The sequence below is a fragment of the Pteronotus mesoamericanus genome, unplaced genomic scaffold (assembly GCF_021234165.1).
Source record: "Pteronotus mesoamericanus isolate MK-2021 breed Mesoamerican mustached bat unplaced genomic scaffold, CSHL_Meso_final scaffold_36, whole genome shotgun sequence".
NCBI classification, from domain to species: domain Eukaryota; kingdom Metazoa; phylum Chordata; class Mammalia; order Chiroptera; family Mormoopidae; genus Pteronotus; species Pteronotus mesoamericanus.
The window spans coordinates 10,693,140-10,718,739 of NW_026555313.1; the positions used below are offsets into that span (position 1 = coordinate 10,693,140).

At 36.5% G+C, this 25,600-nt stretch overlaps 1 protein-coding gene across 1 annotated transcript; it reads right to left on the reverse strand.

Annotated features, from left to right (window-relative positions):
• Nucleotides 1–588: 588 nt before the first annotated feature.
• Nucleotides 589–25,551, reverse strand: KBTBD3 (kelch repeat and BTB domain containing 3). Its single transcript, XM_054592268.1, has 3 exons — nucleotides 25,410–25,551; nucleotides 4,387–4,632; nucleotides 589–2,544 (listed from the first exon to the last, which is right to left on the reverse strand). Exons 2-3 carry the CDS (start codon nucleotides 4,605–4,607, stop codon nucleotides 942–944), a joined length of 1,824 nt encoding a protein of 607 aa, XP_054448243.1. The 5' UTR covers nucleotides 4,608–4,632; nucleotides 25,410–25,551; the 3' UTR covers nucleotides 589–941.
• Between the last annotated feature and the right edge of the window lie 49 nt (nucleotides 25,552–25,600).

Consider the following 25,600-nt stretch of genomic DNA (forward strand, 5'->3'; position numbering starts at 1 on the left):
TCTCAATTACGTTGGAACCTGACAATAATACAGAAAAAGTATTTTAGCATTTCCACCCAAGAATCCAAGGACTTCACTCAAATGGGTTAAGATAAACTCAGGTCAGTGTAACATAAAACTAATAATGAAATTAAGAATGTTAATTTAATGAGCTTGAGCCAGAAAGTAAGAGAGATATGATAATGCTAGAAATTGAAGCCAACTAACACTGACAACAGGCACAGCAATTTTAAAAGCATTTCAGTAATTGCAGATAGCATTGTGAGATTTTTACATGGTACATTATGCTCTTAATGAAGAGTTGAATCATTAAATAAAAGCTGAATCATAACAAAAAGTTAAACCATGTTTAGTGTGCAGTTTAGAGGGCTGGGGAACCACATTGCATTTTAGAAAAAGTTGTGAACAAAATAATGGTGAAAGAAAGGATTTAAAAAGAAACTGACCATGGTCAGAAAGGATAAGAATTCAACAATTCTTACACCTGTGGTAACAAGGTAGGATTCTCACCTCTTTCTAATTTATTTTTCACTTCATATAATATAGACTATATAATTCATTCTTACTACCTAAAGAGATTTCTCCAATCCACATAGTAGTAATCTGTGAACTTTATTTAGTTTTTACTAGTCTTTCATGGATAAAGTACTTTAAAAATTAAAACATTAAAGTCTAAGAGCTTTATTTATAGATGAAAATACTAAGTATTCTGGATTATATTCAGTACAATTTTTGGTAAAATGTATTCTGTATTTTAAGTTTCTGGGAAACTGCTTATTCTTATATAGTGTACACATGTAATTCATAGTGATTCTCTAATATATGATACAATTTTAATTTATTAGGATGTAAAGACCTTTTTACCAACTATTAATGTTAACAAACTTACTGTAGTTTTCTGGAACCGGAATAGTTTCACAATGTCTAAGCACACACTACTTTTAGAAATGACTGGAAAACCATGGGTCCCTGTATTTATTAAACTGAATCGCCTGGCAGTAAAATTCAGTTAAGGCTCTTGGCATTGGTGAGACTTCCTCCCACTCTGACCTGCTGCTGTGGTAGACCTGCACTTCATCTGTGATTTCATCTGGTGCATAATCACCACCTAATATATAAATTTTATCTTCAATTCCGACTGCACCCGCATTAAAGCCTGCACATTCAAAAGATCCTTCACCCTTCCAGACACAAGTATCTGGACAAAAACTATAAACCTTATAGGTGGAAAGGTCACATATATACAATGTGCAATTTACTGGGACAGCTTTAATTAGTGTTGCATGAAAAAACTGCCCAAACTCTGCTACTAACTCAGACCATTGATCAGTAGTAGCGTTGTATTTAAAAAAGCAATCAAGTGATGGGTTAAAGGCATCTGTAATCTCTACCTCTGATCCGAGAACATAAATGACATTTTGGCACGCACTTGCTTCGGGGTAGTATATGCCCCTGGGTAACGGACTAACAGACGTCCATTCTTTGGAAAGAGGGTTGTAAGATTCAACATCTAAGAGACTTTTAATGTCCTGAGATCCTGTAGTCTTTCCACCTATGACAAATAACCGATTAAGAGCCATAACTGATGTATGCATGGTTCTTGGTGTTTTCATAGTCGATACCAGGAAGAAATCATTTTTGATTGGACAGTAGCACCAGGTTTGATCAGTGGCATCATGATATGACTCTGCAATATGAAGCCGAACTGTTCTACAACATGACCCTTTGCAGCCACCTGTCAAGAATATTTTTTCTCCATAACTTGACAGGCTAGATCCTGGCAAATCAATCAGATGTGATTGTGGCAGTATTTTCCACGAATCAGATTTAATGTTATAGCAAAATGTATACTGATTTTCTCCATTTTCCTCAGTTTTGTGAACAAATATGTATTTTTCAGTTGTGGATGGTCGTGCATCAGGGAAAAGTCCACCAGAACCTTGCACACACTTTACTGCATCCAAGACTATGTCAAAACAGTTTGTGCTTTTGAGTAAACACTCTTCACTGAGCAAACAGTCTTGAAGTGTCTCCTCAGGTAACTGATGTAATCTTACTTTTTTAATCAAATAAGGTAGGTGCTTTTGCCTTGATTCTAAGTTATATTTAGTCCAATTAAGGACAACTTTCAGTACAGTTTCTTCTTCAGGAACATCTAATTCATCTGATTCCAGACATTTCTGCAGTATTCCAAAATTCATCTCTAAGAAATCGCTGGATTTAAATAATAAGGAAAAATGATGTTGTACAAAGTATAACGCATGATCAAACAAACGGGTAGAGCCATAGCTATCTGACATAGATAATAACTGTAAACAATTGACAATATTAATACTTTTTATTAAAAAGTCACTGCAAGCTTTGGATAGGAAGGAAACTTGAAGAAATGACGACAATTGGAAGAACATTTCTACATTATCATCTGTTATTTTTGTTTTTCCAGTGTAGGCATAATCAAGAAACGCTTTTACTGCTCTGGAGGACAAATTAGTAATGGTAACACTTCCACCATCTCTTTCTTTCATATTTACTTCAAACATAGCCCTGCAAAAATGAAGAACATAGAAGAAGTAGTAAACAGAAATATTCTATTACATGATAATTTTCAACATTACCTTAAAAATTTCCTTTAACCTTAAGTTGATTTAAAATATATTTAAAAATATATTTTAGAGCATCCTAATAAATTATTTTAATGTCTAGAATAGTTATATATGATACTATTTTTCCATAAAACATATGTATTACATAACTCCCATATTGCAAAATATATACACTATATCAGAGCTATAGCAACTAATCCAAAGAAGGCTATAAAAAGATTCAAATTTTGTATACTGATTTGATGTTCTTATATATTATTCATAAAATCAGGGTAAAATTTCTCTAATGGCTTAATTTATTTACTTATGAGTTAATTAGTATCAACCCTCAGGTAATCATTAAAATTACTTAAGATATATAATGCTTCTAGGTTTAGTATTTAAAAGTCTCTTTCAAATTAATTTTCAGTTTGGCAGTAATGAGACCTGTGAAAGATGAAATACAGTGAGATATAAGATGTCTCCAATGCATCTGTCTGTGTGGGGAAATTCACCAAATAAGATAAACACACATCTAAAATGATACATTTCATACAGCACTTTAGGAGAAAGGGAATGAGATTTCATTAAACTAAACAATAACAGTGCACCATATCTAAGATCATATATCTAACGAATGGTAGAGCTGGGATTTAGATTTAGGGCATGTATATTAGAAGGCCAAGTACTTAACCATTAAACTACACAGCTTCCTCTGATGAAGAGGAGACCTGAGGATAAGGGAGCAGAAAAAAATTACTTGGAAGAGAAACTGGACTAGAACAGAGGGGAAGAAACTGGTGGAACCTGAGAGTGACAGAGCATAAGAACAATTAGGGCTCCTGTGAAGTATGAAGAAGAATAACTGACGTTTCCTGAGAGATGAAAAAAAAAAAAAAAGGAAATGAAAACACATAGTTAAGCAAACAGCAAAAAAACTGTATTTTTAAATCTTACTTGTTTTAAATTAAGTTTATTAGAGATTTAAACCCTGCTTGCTTCAAATAAAAGTTACTTCCAAAATTGAATATAATGCAAACTACTGCAATGAGGAGTTAACTTTATTGCAGTATAACTAACAGGGCTGAAGTCCAGGATCTCACCAAGAGGTTTGTGTGTCTGACCAAGAGGCCTCACGGGTGGGTCATGTCTACCTTTAACCGTGCAGAATTAAAAATGCAATGTCGAAACAGTGCGTTCTTACAGTATCATGGCTAGGACACTCCTTGTAAGATGATCTACGTGGGGAACCAACTTATATTCAGTCGGTTGCCTAAAATTAGAACTAGTTGGGTGCTCTCCAGAAATGCTTCTGGAGGTACTTTACCTACTAGAGGAATATCTTTGCCTGAGAGGACAAAAAAATGCTCTGGGTTAGAGTACCTCTCCTCTGGATAACCCATTGGTAGAATACAGATCCTGAAATGTATTTTCCTCTCAGACTCCTCATTTTCTTTGAACTCTGCTTCCATTTTGAATGAATCTTTCCTTTCTCTTTTTCTAAATGACACAGTTCAGAAATCCCCCAAATAAAACTGACCCCCGATCAAAAACATTTTTTCCCCAGAACATTTTAAGGGACTAATGTTCTACAGAACTTTTGGAAATGCTGGCCTGCAAAGACCTAAGTTTTACAAGAGATAGCACTAAATGTTGATACTCAAAAATCATTAGTTAATCTAGTTCTAATTAGCTCTTTTCAAGCATTAAAATTTACTGTTGAATGCTCCTGTGGGTGGAAAATTGAGTTTTAAAAAATAATTATCCATATCATAAAACCCGACGCATAAACAAGGTAAAGTACCTGAAAAAGTCACTGCATGCTGCTAACACACAACGATGACATGGAATTATTTCATCTTTCATAATTATTTTGAAATCATAAAAGACATTTTGCTCTCTAAAATTCTGTAGCACACTTAAGATTTTCTGTCCATGATCTTCTGACACAAGGAAGTCGTTAATCTTCTCAGATGAAATTCCATTACATGAGCTTTGTTGATTGAAATCATATGAATTATCCATAGCCAATTTCTATCTGTTCTTAGAACTGAAATGAAAAAAAAAAATCACTGAAGTAGAGTCCTAATTAAAATTTTAAAATCAGTATCTGCCTTTTTTGTTCTCAATTACAAAAAATACTCACTAAGAACAATCATAGATAGTAAACCTTGTTCTAAACATTTGTTTTCATGACATTTAAAAAAAATTCCTTTTGAACTTTTATAAATATTGTGCTCACTGGAATAAAAAGTATATTATTAAGAAATATAAATCAAGGCTATATAAATGTGTTAAGTAGCACAATTTATAGTTGTATAAATAGCTTATATAGGATCTTACTACATGACTAGTCTTGTTATATGTAAGAGCTATTTTTATATAGTGGTTATCATTGGGTATATATCCAACACATCCCTCTCCCGGCCCATTCATTTTCTTCTGGTAGCAAAGCAGATGTGAAAATGTTGATTTTGAAGTATAGATATATGCCTTTTGGGGTTAGACTTTTAAAAGACAACTGACTGAAAAAAAATCAGTGTTAGGTTGTACTAAATAGTTATGGCTTTTACTAAGAAGGAAAAAGGCAAGTATTGGTCCACATTGGCCTATTCAAAAGCAGAAAGAAACAGCAAATAACTTTATTTTAAAGGCCTTTTAAAATAAGGTCTGAAATCTCAGATTGTTGAAGTCCAGATAATTGTGATTTTCTCAAACCACAGATTCAGTTCTAAGCATGAAAGTTTACACCACCAAAATCAAGAAATGGGAAACAAAAAGGAAAAAAAGACTAGGAACCAGAGGAGCCAGAGTCATAGAGAACCTTGATTCCTTAGCATATTTGTGTTTTGGTTATCTAGTGCTTTGAAAATCATCCCCAAAACTCAGTGGCTTAAGACAACAACTTATAAACTTCTATGGTTCTGTGAGATTAGCTGAAGCTTCTTGTTTGTGGGGTGAGAGTCAGTTGGCAGCTCTGGCTGCAGTCATCCGAGGGCCTAACTGGGTTAGAGATCCAATATGAGGTCTTCATTCACATTTCTGATGCTTCAAATGGGATTGCTAGAACAGACAGGACTCTTCCTCTCAATGCACTCTCTCCATGTGCCTAGCTTATACTTCCTCATACATGGCAGCCTCATGACTTCTTACATGGTGGCTTGGTTCACCCAAAGGGGTTGTTTCAAGCCTAGGTGGAAATTAAACACTGGAGAGGTAATCTGAATGGTTCTACAGCATCAATCAAAGCTACATTCTAGGACTGAGATAATCTACTGCTGTGTACAGTAACCATGAGTTATGTATAGCTATTCCAATTCAAATTACTTAAAATTAAATAGTTAAGTGATCAGTAGCCATATATAATGTGATGGTTACTTTTGTGTGTCAACTTCACTGAGCCACAGGGTACCCATATAGAGGATGGGGCAAAAGTAGGTTTATAGTAATATAGGAGTACTCACGACTATACTCACACCTATAAACCTACTTTTGCCCCACCCTGTATTTGGCTAAATAGTATTTGCAGGTGAGTCTGAATGAGATTAACATTTGAACCAGCAGACTGAGTAAAGCAGAAGGCCTTCCTTAAAGTGAATGGGACTCATCCAATCCACTGAAGGCCAGAAGAAAATAAAAGGCTGATTAAGAATTCTTTTTCCCTGCCTGTCTTTGAATTGGGACATCAGTTTTCTCCTACTTTGAAATAACACTCAAACTACAACTTTACTATCAGCTATCCTGGGTTTTCCAGCTTGCTCACTGAGTTTTGGGATTTCTCAGTCTCCATAAACACATAAGCCAACTCCTTATAGTAAATCAGTCTATCAGTACATCCATCCATCCAGTCAGCCATCCTTCCAATTGGTCTGTTTCTCTGGAGAACCCTTAACTAATACATGAGGCTAGTGCCTATTGCATTTTATAGCATGAATACAACAAGTGCCACTGGATAGCTGATGTACTGTTTATATTAAGAATAGTATGCCTGGCCCTGTCTGGTGTGGCTCAATGGATTATGTGCCAGCCTGTGAACCAAAGGGTTGCAGGTTCAATTCCCCATCAGGGCACAAGCCTGGGTTGTGGGCCAGGTCCCCATTCGGGGTGCACGAGAGGCAACCACACATTGATGTTTTGCTTCTTCTCTCCCTTCCTTTCCCTCTCTAAAAATAAATAAAACCTTAAAAAAAAATGGTATGCCTGTATAGAAGTGTCTGATTTTTACAGGTGAGTGTGTGTGCGTGCATGCCTAATAGGATGAAATTAGCAGGATTACTGGAAAAATAAGTTACCTGCAATGATTTTGTGAGCACTGTCCTGAGTAGTTGTAAATAGGGAGGCATTAAGAATGAGAGCGGGTGAAATGGAGGGAAAGTGATAATGAAATGCTTGGGAGTAGTCCTGGACCAGGTGTTACTCCTGATCTATTTCTCAAGTCTAGCAATAGGCTGGAGCATCGATCTATTACAGCAAAGTAGGGCCTCGTCTCCATGGTCTGCCTCAGAGTGTAACCATAACTTAACATTTTAATTAAAATACATTTTCGCAAAGCTGCAGCCAACCGTCTATTTTCTTAGAGTGTGTAACTAAAAACCTGTTTTTACCCCTTTTTTGCCTTTTTTACAACTTAGAAAAATTGGTTCCGGGGAGAAATGACTGCTCAGTGCCGGCTGTGAAAATCCATAGGCATCCACAGTAAATCTACCAATTCCTGTTTGAAGAGAGCACCAAAATGAGGGGAGGTGGCCCTCTCCCTTTCCCATGCTTTCCTTTCTCAGGAGAAGCTGAACATTCCCCTCCCCCAATTTCTTTGTTCTGCTTTCCCTCTACATCCTTATAAACACCTCCACTTGCCGTGAGATTTTAAGATGGGTTTTTCTGAGGATTCAAGTCTCCCAGCTTCTTGAATTATAGGCAATTTGAATAAAATCTCTTTCCTTTTTAAGTAGCACCTGCCTCACAGGTTTGGCTTTCATTGCTGCAGGCAACCAAGTCTGGGTTTTTGTTACAGGAGAACCATAAAATTGGGTGGCACACTTGGTCTCTACACCCACCAAAGTCCGCATCAGTAGAATGGAGAGCAGAGAATTCCATCTTGCCAGGGTGCAATGAGGTACCTCAACTCTCATCCAATTCTCCTGCTGGAGTAATGTCAGAGAAGGCTGAGTGGAGAGCCAGGACATTAATCTCTGCAGAGTGATAACAGTGTCCATCAATCACCTCCCCCACAATGTAAGTCAAGACCACATGGCACATGGGGAGCCTGGACTTCTATGCCCCGCTGGCACTAATGTGGGATTCCTCCTCTCTTTGCTGGGGTCAAGTTAGAGGCCTAGCCTAGAGTCAAGAGTTTTACTAGCACTCAGTAGTTACAATCCGGCCGGCCTCACATGATTTCAGTGGCGACCACAGAAGGAGCAGTAAGAAGATGCTCCTCCCTCTTCCAGCCAGAGTGGTATCAGAATCTGTAGAGAGGGGAGCATGAACACCCATCTCTATCCAGCAGTAAAAAGGAGGCCTTCCAATGCTAGGTGTCAGCGTAGGTGAGGTACAGGATCTGGACTTCCACCCCAACCTGGAAGTAATTAGTTTATGACTTTAATTTAATAGAGCAGTGTCAGAAAAGACCTGCTAAAATGCGAAATTTAAGTGTTCTAGAGTCTTACAATATAATATTCCAAGAACCAGGAATATATCAAATTGAATGATAAAAACAAAACAAAAAAAATACCAACTCTGAGATGACACAGATGTTAGAATTATCTGCTAAGAATTTTAACAGTCATCACAGAAATGCTTCAATGAAAAATTATTACCATGAAGCATATGAAAAAATAGAAAATCTCAGTAAAGAAAGAAAAGATATTAAGAAGAATCAAATGAAAATTTTAGAACAAATACAATAACTAAATATAATGGAGGGGACAAAACAGAAAGCATCAATGAGCTTGAAGAGAAAACAGCAGAAACTACACAACCTGAACATTGCGTCACACAATGAAAAAACAGACAGAAAACAGGAAAATCAGATTGAAAAACAAATGAACAACTTGAAGAACACGTGGGACTAAAATAAAAAACCTGAAACCTATGTCATCAAAGTGCCACAAGGAGAGGAAAAAGAAAGCAGGACTAAAATAGCACTTGAAGAAATAGTGACTGAAAATGTGTAAAATTTGGCAAAAGACATAAACCTACAGATTTGTGAATCTGAGTGAAGCCCCAACAAGATAAATCGAAAGAAATCTATGCCAAGGAACATCACAGTCAAACTTCTAAAAACTAAGGATACACACAAAAATTTTGCAAGCAGTGAGAGATAAATACCGTATCTATAAGGGAAAATCATTTTGAATTTATTACAAATGCTCTAAACAACTCTACACATAATAATTTGATAGTGCAGATAGAACAGACTAATTCCTCAAAAAACACACATTACCACAACTCAATAAAAATGAAATACAAAATTTGAATAGTTCTGTAACTCCTAAGGAAATTAAATTTATCAAAAGTTTAAAGAAGAATTAATGCTGAATCTATATAATTTCTCGCAGAATACAGAACAGAAGGAAACACTTCCCAGCTAATTTCATCAAGTCAGTATTATTGTGGCACTCGAAAGACAGATGGTATAATAAAATCTCTCAAACTACAGATATCCCTCACAAATACAGATTTTAAGTTGTTTCTAAAAATTAGCAAAAAAAAAAAAAAAATCAGAACTATATGAAAGGAATTATATACTATGACCAAGAAGGTTTATTCAGGGATGTAAGGGTGGTTCAATATTTGAATATCAATCAATGTTATCCACCACTGAAGCAAGTTATAAAAGAAAAATTACATGATCATATCAACTAACACAGTACCGTCATGTACCACTTAGCAATGATACATTCAGAGAAACAAGACACTTGGTGATATTGTCATTGTGCAAACATCATAGTGTATACTTAAATAAACCTAGATGGTATAGCCTACTACACATCTAGGTTATATGGTATATACCACCATCATATATGTGGTCCACTGTTGACTGAAATGTCATTATGTGGCACATGACTGTAAAAGCATTTAAAAACCCAACACTTATTCAGGAGAAAAACTCTCAGCAAATAAGGAAGAGAGAAGAATTTTCTCAATATGATAAAGGACATCTATGAAAAACCTAAAACTAACATTATGCTGAATAGTAAGAGACTGTATGCTTTTGCTCTAAGATGAGGAAAAGGCAAAAGTGTCCACTCTTATCACTGCTATTCACCACAGCAATCGACATTCTAGTCAACATTCCAAGGCAAGAAAATTCTATTTTAAAAAGGTATATACATTGGAAAGGAAGACCAAGGTGTTTCTATTTACTGATGACAAGATTGTCTACATTGAAAATCCCAAGTATTCTACAAAAAAGTTCATAAAAACTAGTAACTTGGTTTGGCAATTCCATACGATAAAATTAACATACAAAAATTAATTGTTTTCTATAGGTGTCCACAGTAAGTCTACCAAAACCATGAACCCATGGAAACCAAAATTTTAAATGTAAAGCCATTTATAATATTAAAAAAGAGAGAAATACTTATGTATAAATCTGACAAAATGTTTACCTGTCCTGTACATTGAAAACTACAAAAAGCTGACCAAAAAAATAAATCAAAGAAACCTAAAGCACTGGAGAGATAAGCCATGTTCTTGAATTAGAAAATCAACATAGTAAAAAATGTTAATTCTCTCCACATCAGTATACAGGTTTAACACAAATTGAATCAAAATCCCAGTTATATTTTTTGTAGAGATATATAATATTATTCTAAAACTAATATGTAATAACATGGAAACTAGAATAGTTAACACAATTTTGAAAAATACTAATAATGTGCGAAGAATCCATTTACCTGATTTCTAATACAACTATAGTAATCAAGGCTGTGTGATATTGGTGGATCACACAGATCAGTGGGATAGAATATGTAACTAAGGAGTAGCCCCACTTAAGTAAAACCAACTTATTTTTGACCAAAGCTCCAAAGCAATTCAGTGGAGTAAAGATATACATTTAACAAATAATGTTGAAGCAAATGGATGTTCATAGGTTAAAAGGAATTAACTCAAAATGAATCATTGATTTAAAAGTAAAATTATAAAATTTTTAAAAGAACATATAGGAGACAATCTCCGTAACCAGGACTTAGTCAATCAGTTATTAGATATGACATTAAAAGCACAATCCATAAAATAGAGGGGAAAAGTTGATAAACTGAATTTTATCAAAACTAATAGCTTTCCCTCTGTGAAGGGCCCTGTTAAGAGGAAGAAAAGACAAGCTATGGGCTGAAGAAACTATTTGCAAATGAAATTTGATAAAGAATTCATATCTAGAATATATAAAGAACTCTCAAAACGCACCAGTAAAAAGGCCTGGACAGGTGGCTCAGTTGGTTGGAGTGTTGTCCCATACACCAAAAGGCTGCAAGTTTGATTCCTGATCAGGGCACATACCTAGGTTGCAGGTTCAATGCCCAGTCAAGGTGTGTATGGGAGGCAACTGATAGATGTTTCTCACATCAGTGTATCTGTATCTCTCTCTCTCTCTTCCTCTCTCTCCCCCCCCCCCCCCGCTCTCCTCCTTTCTCCTAAAATCGATAATGAAAAAAAAAACAAAACAAAACAACTCACCAGCAAACACACACATGCACACAGTAATCTACTTAAAAATGGGCAAAAGACAGAGTAATGTTTCAGCAAAGAAAATATACAGATGGCAAAAATGCACATGAAGAGATATTCAGTATCATTAGTCATTATAGGAATGCAAAATTAAGACCACAATGAAATATCTATCACTACCTGTCTGTTAGGATGGTTAATATAAAAATAGTGATAACCTCAAATCCTTAAAAGGATGTAGAGATACTGGATCACTCACACATTGCAAGTGAAAATTATTTGACAGTTTCTTAAAATTTGAACACAAGACAGCGAATCCATCTAGCCAGGGAACTCGATACACAGGTCTGCCTGATTTCAGACCTCAAACAATGAGCCTTACTTGCCATAGGAGGTAGTCATACTGCCCACCTGGGCAGGGAAGTTAATTCTTAGCCCTGTCTGCTGCTAAGTGCAGTACACAGTCCCACCCCATCAAGTAACCTGGCCAGAGGACCTGGGAAACTGAGGAGCCCAGCAGCACTTAAGCAGAACACTTCGCCAGTGATTCAACCTATCTGCAAAGCCCAGCTGGTGAGCCAATATGGCCAAGGAGCTTGGTGCACCATTTTATCTTATTTAGGTTCCTAGCCAGCAAGACATATCCGCTGTGAAGTCTGTTACACAGACCCACCAACGTATGGGAACTAAATATGAAGGCCTGTTTAGGGCTGAATACAGCCTTCTGGCTTACCAAACAGGAAGTCTAACCAGAATACCTAGGAAATTTCATAGCCTCACCTATAGCTCCACTTACAACAGCACTGGAGCAGGGAGATGAGCTAATATGACACCACCAAAGGAAAACAATAAAGCTCCAATAACTAGCCATAAAGAAATAGAGATTTATGAGCTGTCTGCAAAGAATTTGTAATAGTCCTCTTACAGAAATTTACTAAACTATAAGAAAATACACACAATTAAATGAAATGAGGAAAACAATGCATGATGAAAATGAGAAGTTCAACAAAGAAATAAAAAACCATTTAAAAATACCCAGAATCTTTAAAGTTCAAAACTGAAATCAATGACTAGCCTAAAGAATTCATTGGAGAACTTGAACATCAGACTCAGTCAAGCAGAAGAAAGAATCAGTGTACTAGGAGGAGGAGCTCAAGGGGAAATAAAGAATGAAAAAGAGTGAATAAAGCCTATGGACTCATAGGACACCATCAAAAGAACAACATATGCATTATGAGAATGTCAGAAGAAGGAAGAGAAAGAAGGGACAGAAAGTATTTTTAAAGCAATAATGGCTGAAGATTTCCCAAACCTGGGGAGAGAAATGGATGTCCAGAGTCATGAGTACCAAAGGATCCCAAATAGGTTTAACTGAGAAAGGGCTACATAGAGACACATTATAATGACACTGTCAAAAGCCAAAGACAGAATGCAACAGAAGAGGAAAACATCAGACTCCCACCCCCAACAAGACTATGGGCAGAAACTTTGTAAGTCAGTTTCTTACTTACTGAGAATGAGGCAATATATTGAAAATACTGACAGGAAAAAGTTATCAGTTAAGAATATTATAGTTGGCAAAGCTATCTGAGAAAAAATAAGAAATAAAGACTTTACAAAAAAACAACAAACAACTGAAAGCAAAGGGAATTCATTACCACTAACCCTGCCTTATGAGAAATACTAAAGTTCTTTTTTTTAATCTTCTAAAACAATGTTTTTTATATATATTTTGTTGATTATGCTATTACAGTTGTCCCATTTTTTTCCTTCCCTTTATTCTCCTCCACCCTGAACCTCCCATCCCGTAGTTCATGTCCATGGGTCATACAGAAGTTCTTTGCAAGTTCTTTAGCTTCTCCATTTCCTATACTATTCTTAACCTCCCCCTGCCTATTTTGTACCTACTATTTATGCTGCTTATTCCCTGTACCTTTTCCCTCATTCTTCCTCCTCCCCCGCCCATCTGATCTCCATTTCTATGATTCTGTTCCTGTTCTAGTTGTTTGTTTTTGTTTTTAGGTTCAGTTGTTGATAGTTGTGAGTTTGTTGTCATTTTAATGTTCATAGTTTTTGATCTTCTTTTTCTTAGATAAGTCCCTTTAACATTTCATATAATAAGGATGTGGTGATGATGAACTCCTTTAACTTTACCTAATCTGGGAAGCACTTTATCTGCCCTTCCATTCTAAATGATAGCTTTGCTGGATAGAGTAATCTTGGATGTAAGTCCTTGTCTTTCATGACTTTGAATGCTTCTTCTTGCCTGCAAGGTTTCTTCTGAGAAATCAGCTAATAGGCATATGGGACCTTCTTTGTAGGTAACTCTCTACTTTTCTTTTGCTGCTTTTAAGGTTCTCTCCTTATCTTTAATCTTGGGTAATATAATTATGATGTGCCTTGGTGTGTGCTTCCTTGCGTCTAACTTCTTTGTGACTCCTTGAGCTCCCTGGATCTCCTGGAGGTCTAGTTCCTTCACCAGATTGGGGAAGTTCTCCTCTGTTACTTTTTCAAATAAGTTTTAATTTCTTGCTCTTTTTCTTCTCTTTCTGGCACCCCTATGATTCAGATGTTGGAATGTTTAAACTTGTCCCAAAGGTTCCTAAGCCTCTCATTTTTTTGAATTCTTGTTTCTTCAGTCTGTTCTGGTTGAATGTTTATCTCCTCCTTCTGCTCCCCATGGTTGATTTGAGTCCTGGTTTCCTGCTTTTTACTGTTGGTTCCCCGTATATTTTTCTTTATTTCACTTCACATAGCATTCACTTTTTCCTCCATTTTGTGACCATACTGAACCAATTCAGTGAGCATACAGATTACCAATGTTTTGATCTGTGCATCTGATAGGTTGGCTATCTGTTCATTGTTTAGTTTATTTTTGGAGCTTTGATCTGTTCTTCCATTTGGATCACATTTCTTTGTCTTAACGTGCTTGTTACTTGGGAGGAGCAGAGCCCTAGGTATTCGCCAGAGCAGAGCAACCCAGGTCACTGAATTGTGATGCTGTGTGTGAGGGAGGGATCCGAGAGGGAACAATGCCCCTTGCTTTGCTCTTGGTTGGCTTGGTTTTCAGTCACTTCCCCCGCTACCCACAAGCAAATTGGGCCCTTCTAGTGCTGATTCCCAGGTTGGTGGGCTTATGTACATTCTAAGACCATGTGGGTCTCTCCAATGGACTCTCCTGTGAGGCTGGGAGTTCCTCCTGCCACCACAACCTCCACAGGTTTCTACCTCTAAAGGTTTTGAAGCTTTCTTTTCCCACAGGAACCCTGGAATATGTGGTCTGTCCCCTCCCCAGCTGTTTCCTCTGGTTTATCCACACACAAATGTGGGACTGCCCAGTCTACCAGCCCTGCCTCACCTGCCCTATCCTCCAGCCTCCGCCTTGCCACACATCTTCTCTGCCCGGCTGCCCATCTCCGCCCCTCCTACCCGTTTGGATGAATGTTTCTTCTTTAACTTGTTGGTTGTCGGACTTCTATACAGTTCGATTTTATGGCAGTTCTGGTTATTTCTTGTTTTAAAATTTGTTGTCCTTCTTTTGGTTGTTTGAGGAGGCAAAGTGTATCTACCTACCTAAAGTAAGTTCTTCAAGCATTAATTGGACGCTAATGAACATCATGAAAACATATGGATGTAAATGTAACACTAACTGACAATGATAGAGTCAAAGTCAGATTCTCTAATATTGTAACGATGGTACACAATTCATCAACAACTCTAGTTTAAAAGTTAACACATTAAAATAACCATAAATACAATAATCTGTTAGAGATACATAATATAAAATTTATATAAATTGAAACATTAATAACCTAAAATATATGGAAGGAGCAAAAGTGTCCAGTTTATATGTTATCAAAATGGAGTTATGAGCTTAAAGGGTGTTATATTTTATGTAAGCCTCATGGTAACCAAGAAGGAAAATCATGTAGTAATTACACACAATATTGTCATACAGGAGTCTAACAATATTACTACAAGTTGTCAAATCACAAAAAAGGTAGAAAGATAAAAAGGAAAAAAGGATCTACAAAACTGTCAGAGCACAACAACATGGCAATGGTAAGACTTTACCTAGCAATAATTACTTTAAATGTACATGGATTAGAGTCTAAATCAAAGGACAGAATGGTTGAATGGATTAAAAAAAAAATCCAACAATAAGCTGCAAACAGGAGACTCACTTTGAGTATAAAGACACACATGGATTGAAAGTAAAGATGTGGGATAAGGTATTTTAAGCAAATAGTAAACAAAAGAAAGCAGGGGTAGCTATACTTGTAACAGAAAAAATAGATTTTAAGCTAAAAATGGACAAAAGAGACAAAGACAGTCATTATATAATGATAATAGGGTCAATCATCAAGAAGATATAACAATTGTAAATGTTCATGCATGCAACATCAGAGCATCAAAACTTATAAAACACTAACAGAGCTAACAGGAGGTATAAACAGCATTACCGTGATAATTGGAGACTTTAATACCTGACTTTCCACAACAGAGATCATCCAGACAGAATATCAAAAAGGAAACAGAGGACTTGAACAGCATTATAGACCAAAGAGAACTAAGAGATATTTATAGAACACTCTGTCCAGGTAGAGCAGAACAATCATTTTGCTCAAGCATAAACACAACATTTTCTTTTTTTTTAATTTATTTTCTTTATTTTTTCAAATACATTTGTCTCTGCCTTCCCCCCACCACCTTCCCCTGCCCCCTTCTCCCTCCCTCCCTCAATCCTTCCCCTTTGGTTTTGTCCATGAGACCTTGTTACACGTTCCCCGACCCCCCCCCCCCCAATTCCCTTCCTTTGCCCGTCCCACCCTCCCTCCATCCCTCTTGTCTCTGTTCATTTCTTTTCCTTTCAGTGCTGCTGGTCTTATTTTCCTTGCATCTTTGTATTGTTGGTTAGGTTCCGCTTATAGGTGAGATCATACGGTATTTGTCTTTCGCCCCCTGGCTTATTTCGCTTAGCATAATGCTCTCTAGTTCCATCCATGCTGTCGTGAAGTTTATTAGTTCTTTTTTTCTTTCTGCTGCGCAGTATTCCATTGTGTAAATGTACCATAGTTTTTTGATCCAGTCATCTACTGATGGGCATTTAGGTTGCTTCCAACACTTGGCTATTGTAAATTGTAAACACAACATTTTCTAGGATAAAGATGTATGTTAAGCCACAAAGCAAGTCTCAGCAAATCTAAGAAGACTAAAACCACACCAACTCTGTTTTTTAGCCACAATCATATGAAACTAGAAATCAGTAACAGGAGAAAAACTGGCAAACTGGCAAATATTTGGAAATTCAACAGCATACTCTTGAGCAACCAATATGTCAAAGAACAAATTAAATAGGAAATAAAAAATATTTTGAACTGTGACTCAAGCTGGAGCATTTCCCATACACCAAAACACTGTGGATCCCTGGTCACGGCATATACCTAGGTTGCAGGTTTGATCCTTAGTTAGGGCACATATGGGAGACAACTGAGATCTCGATCTCTCTCTCCCTCTCTCTCTCTCTTTCTCCCTCACTTCTCCCTCCTTCCTTCTCTCTCTCTCTCAAAAAAATACCTTTTTAAATTTTGAAAGTGAAATTACAACATATAAAAACTTATTGAATGCAGCACAAGCAATTATAAGAGGAAAATTTATAGCAATAAATGTATAAATCAAGAAAAAACACTTCAAATAAACAACTTAATTTTACATCTCAAGGAACTGGAAAAAAGGAAGGCAATAATGAAGATCAGAACAGAAATAAATGAAATAGAAAAGAGGAAAACAATAAAAAGATGGACAAATCTAAGACATGGTTCTCTGAAAATACAAAGTTGACAAACCTTTACTTAGACTAACTAGAGAGAGAGAGAGGGAGAGGTGGACAGATGTCAAATAAATAAAATTATAAATGAAAGAGAAGACATAACTGATATCACAGAAATACAAACAATCATAATAAACTACTATGAACAATTATACACCATCAAACCAGTTTACCTAGATAAACTAGAAAAATTCCTAGAAACAACCTACCAATTCTGACTCATGAAGAAACAGAAAATCCAAATAGACCAATTACTATAAGACTGAATGAGTAATCAAAAACCTTCCAACAAAGTTCAAAAGTAGATGGATTGATGGGTAAATTTTACCAAAGATATTTTAGAAAGAATTAAGGGCAATCCTTCTCAAACATTTCCAAGAAACTGAAGAGGAGGGAACACTTATAACCTCATTTTATGAGGCCAGCATTACCATGAAACAAAAGCCATAATAGGCTGCTACATAACAAAAAAACTATATGCCAATGTACCTAAGAAATACAGACACAAAAACTCTCAAAAAAAAATACAAGCAGACCAAATTCAACAGCACATTAAAGAATCATATGCCATGATTCATCCATCCCTGGGATGCAAGGATGGTTCCACGCACACCAATCATTAAATGTGATTCATCACTTTAATGATAAAGATACAAATAATATGATCACTCAATACATCCAAAAAAGGCATTTGAAAATTCAGCATTCATTCATAAATGTTCTTATCAAATTGGACACAGAAAGTATCTCAACATAATAATAAAGGCAAACTATGACAAGCCCACAGCTAACATTATACTCAACTGAAAAGTTGAAGGTTTTTTCTCTAATATCAGAACTAAACAAGGTTGCCCATTTCTCACCACTATTCAACATAATACTGGAAGTTCTAGCTAGAGTAATAAGGCAAGAAAAACAAATAAAATACATTAAGATTGGAAAGGAAGAAGTAAAATTGTCTTTGTTTGCAGATATCATTATTTTACATATAGAAAAGCCTAAAGACTCCACCAAAAAAAATTAGGACTAATAAATGAATTCAGTAAAGTGGCAGGATATAAATATATAAAATTAGTAGTATTATCAACAAATTATCAAAAAATGAAATAATGAAAACAATCCCAACTACAATAGAATCAAAACCAATAAAATATATAGAAATAAATTTAACCAAATAGATGAAAGATTTATATACTAAAAACTATAAAACATTGAGTAAAGATGTTAGAGAAGACAAAATAAATGTAAAGATAGCCTATGTTCATGGATTGAAAGAATTAATATTGTTAAAATGCCAATACTACCCAGAGCTATCTATATATTATATGCAATCTCTATCAAGATTTCCTAGGTTTTTCACAAAACACACACATACACACACACACACACCCCCCCAAAAAATTCCTATTGAAATTCTGAAGACTCCATATAGCCAAAACAATCCTGAGAAAGAACAAAGCTATTCATATTACACTATCTAATTTTAAACTATATTATTAGGATATAGTAATCAAAACTGTATTGTGCTGCCATAAAACCAGACACATAGACTAGTGGAAAAGAATCAAGAGCCCAGAAGTAAACATATACAGTCAACTAATATTTGACAAGGAAGCCACAAATACTCAATGGAGGAAAAACATTTTCTTTAATAACTAAAGCTGGGAAATTGGATATTTACATGCAAAAGATGGAACTAGACCCCAATCTCATGCTACTCACAAAAATTAAAATCAATTAAAGATGTAAATGTAACACCTGAAACCATAAAACTCTTAGAAGAAAAATAGGAAATAAGCTCTTTAATGTTGGTAATAGTAATGATTTTTTCAGATATGATACCTAAAGCACAAACAACAAAAATGAAAATAAACACGTGGTACTACATCAGACTAAAAAGCACCTGTATAGTACCCAAAACTATCAACAAAATGAAAAGGCAACCTGTAACATGGGAAAAAATATTAACTACACATCTGATAAGGCGTTAATATCCAAAATATATAAGAAACTCATACAACTCAATAGTAAAAACAAAAACAAAAAGAACTCCAAATAATCTAATTAAGTATGGGAAAGGACCCAAATAGACATTTTCCAAAAGAAGATATTAAAATGGCAAACAGGTACTTGGGAAGGCACTCAATATCACTAATCAAAAGCAAAATGCTAATCAAAACCCCGAGACGTTACCTTACACTCGTCAACATGGCAACTGTTAAAAAGACAAGTGATAATAAGTGTTGCCGAGGATGTAGAGAAAGAGAACCCTTGCAGTTTTGATGTGAATGTAAATTCACAAAGCCAATGTAGAAAAAAAGTATGGAGGTGATTAAAAAAAATTAAAATTAGGGCTACCATGATCCCACAATTCAATCTCCGGGTAATATATCCAAAGGAAAATACATCCCTATCCTGAAGAGGTAACTGCAACCCCATGTTTACTGCATCATAATTAAAAATAACCAAGACACGGAAACAAATGTCTATGGGTAGATTAATGGATAAAGAAAACTTGATATATATGCATACACACACACAGGAATAGTATTTAGTCATAAGAAAGAAATCCGACCATTTTTGACAACATGGATGGACCTTGAGGGTATTATGCTAAGCAAATTAAGTCAGACAGAGAAAGACAACTATTGTATGATGTCACTTATATGTGGAATCACTTTTAAGTTTCAAACCTATAGAAACAGGGATCAAATTGGTGTTTTCCAGAAGGTGGGAGAACTGAGTGAATGTGGTCAAAATGTACAAATTTCCTATTGTAATACAAGTAAGTTCTGGAGATGTAACATGCAGCATGATGACTATAGTCAACAATATTGTATTGTATGAGGTCTTCCCAGGAAGTATCCAGCCACATAATATGAAAAATAGAGACATTGACTGAAGATACAAGAAATACTGTACTTAAGACAATGATGCCTCAGTCTCCTTCAAAGTAGGCACCTTGGGACCTCACACAGTTCTTCCAATCACCATCAGCTGCTCCATTGTATTTTCCTGAATCTTATCAATGGTCTGAAATCTCTTCTCTTTCAAAGGTGATTTTAGTTTCGGGAAAAGCCAGAAGTCACAGAGTGCCAAATCTGGGCTCTAGGGGGTGCTGAGTAACCTGGGTGACTTGATGTCTCACCAAAAACTGCACCAGACACGATACATGAGCAGGTATGTTGTGATGAAGCTGCCAATCACCAGCTGCCCATAGCTGTGGCCTTCTGAATCATCTGAATAGTTTCCATGGAGGAATGTTTAAGCTTAACAGAAAATTAAATGCGGATTCATTGCTCTACTCGCTCATTTTGAATGTCACAGACACACAGTACACATGTCCACTCAGAGGCCTCTACCGCCCCCACTGGCTAGTACAGAGAAGTCATCATTGTTCATGTATGTGCATTCCAGTCCAATTCCTTGGCTGCCAGGTGACATAGATGTCATGTAAACTATTCTCATTATATTAACGATGGATGGAATTTTTCTGGACAGACCTTGTGTATTTGAAATTTGTTAAGCATAGTTCTCAAAAGTTCTCATCAGAATAAAAAACATTATAACCATGTGAAATGATGGATGTTAACTAGCAATCAAAATGTTGCTCAACAGATAAATAAGTATACAACTGTGATATATCTATACCATGGAATATACTCACCATTAAAAAAGAATGAACTACTCATATATAACAACGAATATAGATTCTAAGGACATCATAATGAGTGAAAAAATCCAATCTCAGAAAGTCACATGCCATGTGATTCTATACCTATCGATACGATATTCTTGAAATGACAAAATTAGAGACATGGAAGACAGCTGAGTGGACTGCAGGGATTGAGGATTATGGCTCACAATCACCAATTATGACTGAGGAAGAGAAGGGGGGTGGTTATGCACAAGGTATGTATGCATAAGGAAGACCTTTGTAGTAATCTATTAGCAATATGTAACCTGATTGTGGTGGTAGTTACAGGAATCTATCTACACATGTGATAAAATAACAGAACTATACACACACAGTGCACCAATATCAAATTCCTGGTTTTGATTTAGATCAATAATTATGTTAAGATGTAACCACCGGGGAAACTTGGTGAAGGGTGCAAGTGATCAATCTATACTATTATATCTTTGTAAATTCCTGTATATGTTTCAAAAGAAAAATATAATAAAATATAAATTCAGTACAAAAACTCTTGATATTCCAGTTTTATTGTTTAAAACATGCAGAAACTGCAAAGAAAACATTGCTTTATTTTTGGTGGGAGAACTTGTTTTTAAAAACTGAGGGTTCCCCATTAAATGCCCATCAGTAGATGACTGGATCAAAAAACTATGGTACATTTACACAATGGAATACTATCCAGCAGAAAGAAAAAAAGAGCTAATAAACTTCACGACAGCATGGATGGAACTAGAGAGCATTATGCTGAGCGAAATAAGCCAGGGGGCGAAAGACAAATACTATATGATCTCACCTATAAACGGAACCTAACCAACAATACAAAGATGCAAGGAAAATAAGACCAGCAACACTGAAAGGAAAAGAAACGAACAGAGACAAGAGGGATGGAGGGAGGGTGGGACAGGGGCAAAGGAAGGGAATGGGGGGGTCGGGGAACGTGTAGCAAGGTCTCATGGACAAAACCAAAGGGGAAGGATTGAGGGAGGGAGGGAGAAGGGGGCAGGGGAAGGTGGTGGGGGGAAGGAAGAGACAAATGTATTTGAAAAAATAAAGAAAATAAATTTAAAAATTAAAAAGAATAGTTAAAATAAGTAATAACATATACTTAGGAAGTAACATTATTTTAATTCTTAGTAAAAGATCTGTAAGGCATTATTTTTCTTCCAATTATTCTTCAAATCCAATATCATATTCACTAATTTGAAGACACATTTTTTTTCTTATTTAACATACCTAAAATTGATAGGTATCTTAAAATCACTCTTGGTCAGGGAGCAGTCATAACATATTTGTCACTACATGTACATGCATCCAAGTGGGAAGAATGGGTATCAGCATCTTGAAAGAAAACCCTGGAGACAGACAATAATGCACACTCATTTAAGAAATGATACATTAGCCCTGGCTGGTGTGGCTCAGTGGGCTGAGTGCCAGCCTGCGAACGAAAGGGTCGCAGGTTTGATTCCCAGTAAGGGCACATGCCTGGGTTCCAGATCAGGTTCCCAGTAGGGAGAGTGTGAGAGGCAACCACACGTTGATGTTTCTCTTCCTCTCTTTCTCTCTCCCTTCCCGTCTCTCTAAAAATAAATAAATAAATCTTTAAAAAAATCAAAAGAAATGATACATCATTAATGTTCATGATAGCAGAGAACAGGTAGAAACACATGGACATCAAGACTCTGAGTTGAAAGTGAACTGGAAGAGTTATAAAGGCTCTGAATGTGAAGTTGTAAGAGTACCACAACTAATTTTACTTATCTTTTTCTTTTTATGTATGTACTAGGGTGATATGATTATTTTACAAAGGCCTTTCCATAAGTACGAAAAATTCCAAGTTATAAAATGTTGCTGTAGTTAAAATGGCATTTTTCATTCTCAGTAGCACATAAAACCATGGTATATTTTGTAATATTGCTTCTCAGCTTCATCTCACCTCCTACTTCAAAACACTGAATTTTTCAAAACTATTATTTTCTTCTTCTCTTTAGTGTCTTCCATTAAAATTTGACTTACAGAATTAAATCAACAAAAAGTATAAGAATCAAGCCTAAGAACCAAGCCTTCGATATAATGACAAAAACATATATGCCACTTAATAGAAAATGTTAAACTAAAGCTGTGCTGTGACTGATTTGGGCTATGATTTCATTGTGTCTTACAGTAACATTAATTTGGCAACTGATGTTTTAATATAGAGCATGATTTCTAGCCTATTCTGTTCAATATTTATTATAGAGTGCTAACTACATGCCAGGTATTGAATTAGGCACTAGAGATAACATAGAGAATAAAATCAGACATGATCACTGCTCTCTCGGAGTTAAGTATGTAGTGAGAAAGACTGACAAATTATAAATTGTTATAAATATTATGAAGAAACAACTGGGAAATGGAAATAAAAATGAACTATGCTGGGGGTGGTATACTCAACTTCAGATACTAACAGTGGTAACAATGAACACTTACATAGTGTTATTATGTGTCAGGCTCTGTATCGCATGCTGTATATACTCTTTAATCTTCAAAACAACTGTATAATATAGATACTACTATGGTCCCCATTTTATACCCAAGGAAAAGGAGGCTTTGGGAATTAAACTAATTTATCCAAGGTCACGTAGCAAGTAAGTAGGGAGCTGGGATGTAAACCCCGTCCTAAAAAACATAAAAAATAAATTAAAAAATCAATAAATTGATACCCGAATGATGAGAAGATAAGGAGTTGCTGAACAAAATCATATATAAAGCCCTAAAGACAGAAATGGTCTTTCTTTTTAAGGGAATGAAAGAAGGCTCTATCATTGTTGGGATGGAGTTAATGAGAGCAAGCAAGAATGTGGGTGAGATAGGGCTGCAGAAGGCCAGTATTGCCTCATGTAAGATCCCAGAGGCCACAAGAACATGGAATTCTATTTTAAGTGCAATTAGAGCCACAGAAAACTTTGAACTGAACAGTTACGTGATCTTTTTTATATTTTTAAGTATCTGATGTTTGAAGAATACATTAAAAGACGGTAAGAGAAATAGAGTCCAAGTTGTTCATTTATTCAACAAATATTAGAAAGTATAGGAGTAGCTATTACTGTGGCAAGCACTATTCCAGATACTGGGCATATAGCCAAAAACAATAAAGGCATGGTCATCCACTCTGGAACACAATTTGGACCGGTGAACACAGATACACACACACATATATAACTACTCTCTCTGCTACATCAACAATTTCACCCACTGTACTGGACATTTTCCATCAGTGCACAAATTTTAGTGTCTCCCATCTTTAAGCAAACATCAAACAAAAATACATCCTTTGACCTTTCATTCCCCTGTAGCTATCATCCCATTTTCTACTCCCTAACGCAGAAAACTTCGTTAAAGAACAGTTTATATTAACTCCACCTCCAGTTATCTCAGCCCACTACAATCAAGTTCCCCTCTTTCAGCCTACTAAAACAAGTATTAGTAGATACCTTATACTTCACATATCTTTACGTTAAATCTTAGTGTAGCTTTTTGTATGTTTTACCTGCTTTGCCAGACTGTAAACTCTCTGGGAGTGAGAAGTAGACCTTAAATACAGCACCTAACAGACTTTTATAGTATTAGCTAAACTGATATATGAAGCCAGTAATTCATTTTACAGCCCTTTACGGATTTGTGTATGTGTGTGTGCAAAATCCCATTTATCTGCCAAGGATTGAAGGGGTCTCATGATAACACGAAAAGCTAATGGCAACGAGTATAGATAAAAACAGAATAGAACCCATGTTGGAGAGGATGAACATAATCCACAGATAACTGTTAATTACTAATGCTGGCCTTTAACTGAAATTCCTCGGCAGCCAAAGGAAGAAAAGAACCCAATTTCCACAGTGAATGTAGCATTTAATCTACCACAAAGTTAGGCGCTTACAATCATATCCAGAGATCAACGTATTCCCTGGACCAAAACCTGGAAAGGGCTTTGATCACTTGGGCTTTTGTAAATCACCTACAGTCTACATGGAACAACTGTGGAGACAAGAGACATCAATAAAAATAACTGAGCAAAACCAAAAAGTAACTCTGAAGGGCTGCTGAAGTTATTTAACTTGGTTCTGCGGCTTTTAGAGCAAGGACCTGTGATATAGTGGTACCACTAGTGTCTCAACAATAGAACCCTCAGTTTTTTTCCCAGGGTTTCGGTCCAGGCTTGGCAATCTTAAAACAGCACCTGAGTCACTTGGTTGTGAGAACAAAGGATCAGCATAAGCCCAGCTGCTCGCGGACAGCCTCGGCTTCAGGCGGGTCAGGCGCCCCTCACTGGGGACAGCGTCTTGGCCCCAGTCTTGGAAGGCAGTTTTCAGGGCGAGTGGCTGCTAGGGGTATAGGATTGTGTCCTAGGTGAGCGGAGGGGTTCGACCTAAGGGGTTGGGGATTAGGTGGCGGAGGAAGTCATCTCGAACCTACGCAAAGCACAACTCGAAAGGGCACCCATGCAGTCCCTTCCCAGACGCAGAAATCTGTCCCGTTCCGAACACGAAGGAGCGGAAGGGAATCCTCTCTTCTGTGTGTCAGAGGGGTCGATTCTAGCTTCCAGGATTAAGAAGCTATCATCCCACTCCTCCCTAAGACCCCAGACATCACGCACCTGCACCGCAGTATCCGAAGTCTCCACCCCAGTGTCTCGGCCTCCAGAAGACTGATTACGATTGGCTTGCACCACTGTCCCGTTAGCTCTTTTCCAAGCGTGAGTGGCGTTAGGTATCCGCTTTTTCTCTTGGTCCCTCCTTTCGCTCCCAGCCTAAGCACCGCCCTACGTGACGTCACACGTTGCCGCAG

Coding starts and splice junctions, on each gene's coding strand:
- KBTBD3 (XM_054592268.1), bottom strand. CDS start 4,607: ATGGATAATTCATATGATTTCAATCAACAAAGCTCATGTAATGGAATT. Junction 2,545..4,386: donor GCATGCAGTGACTTTTTCAG/GTACTTTACCTT, acceptor TCATTTTTGCAG/GGCTATGTTTGAAGTAAATA.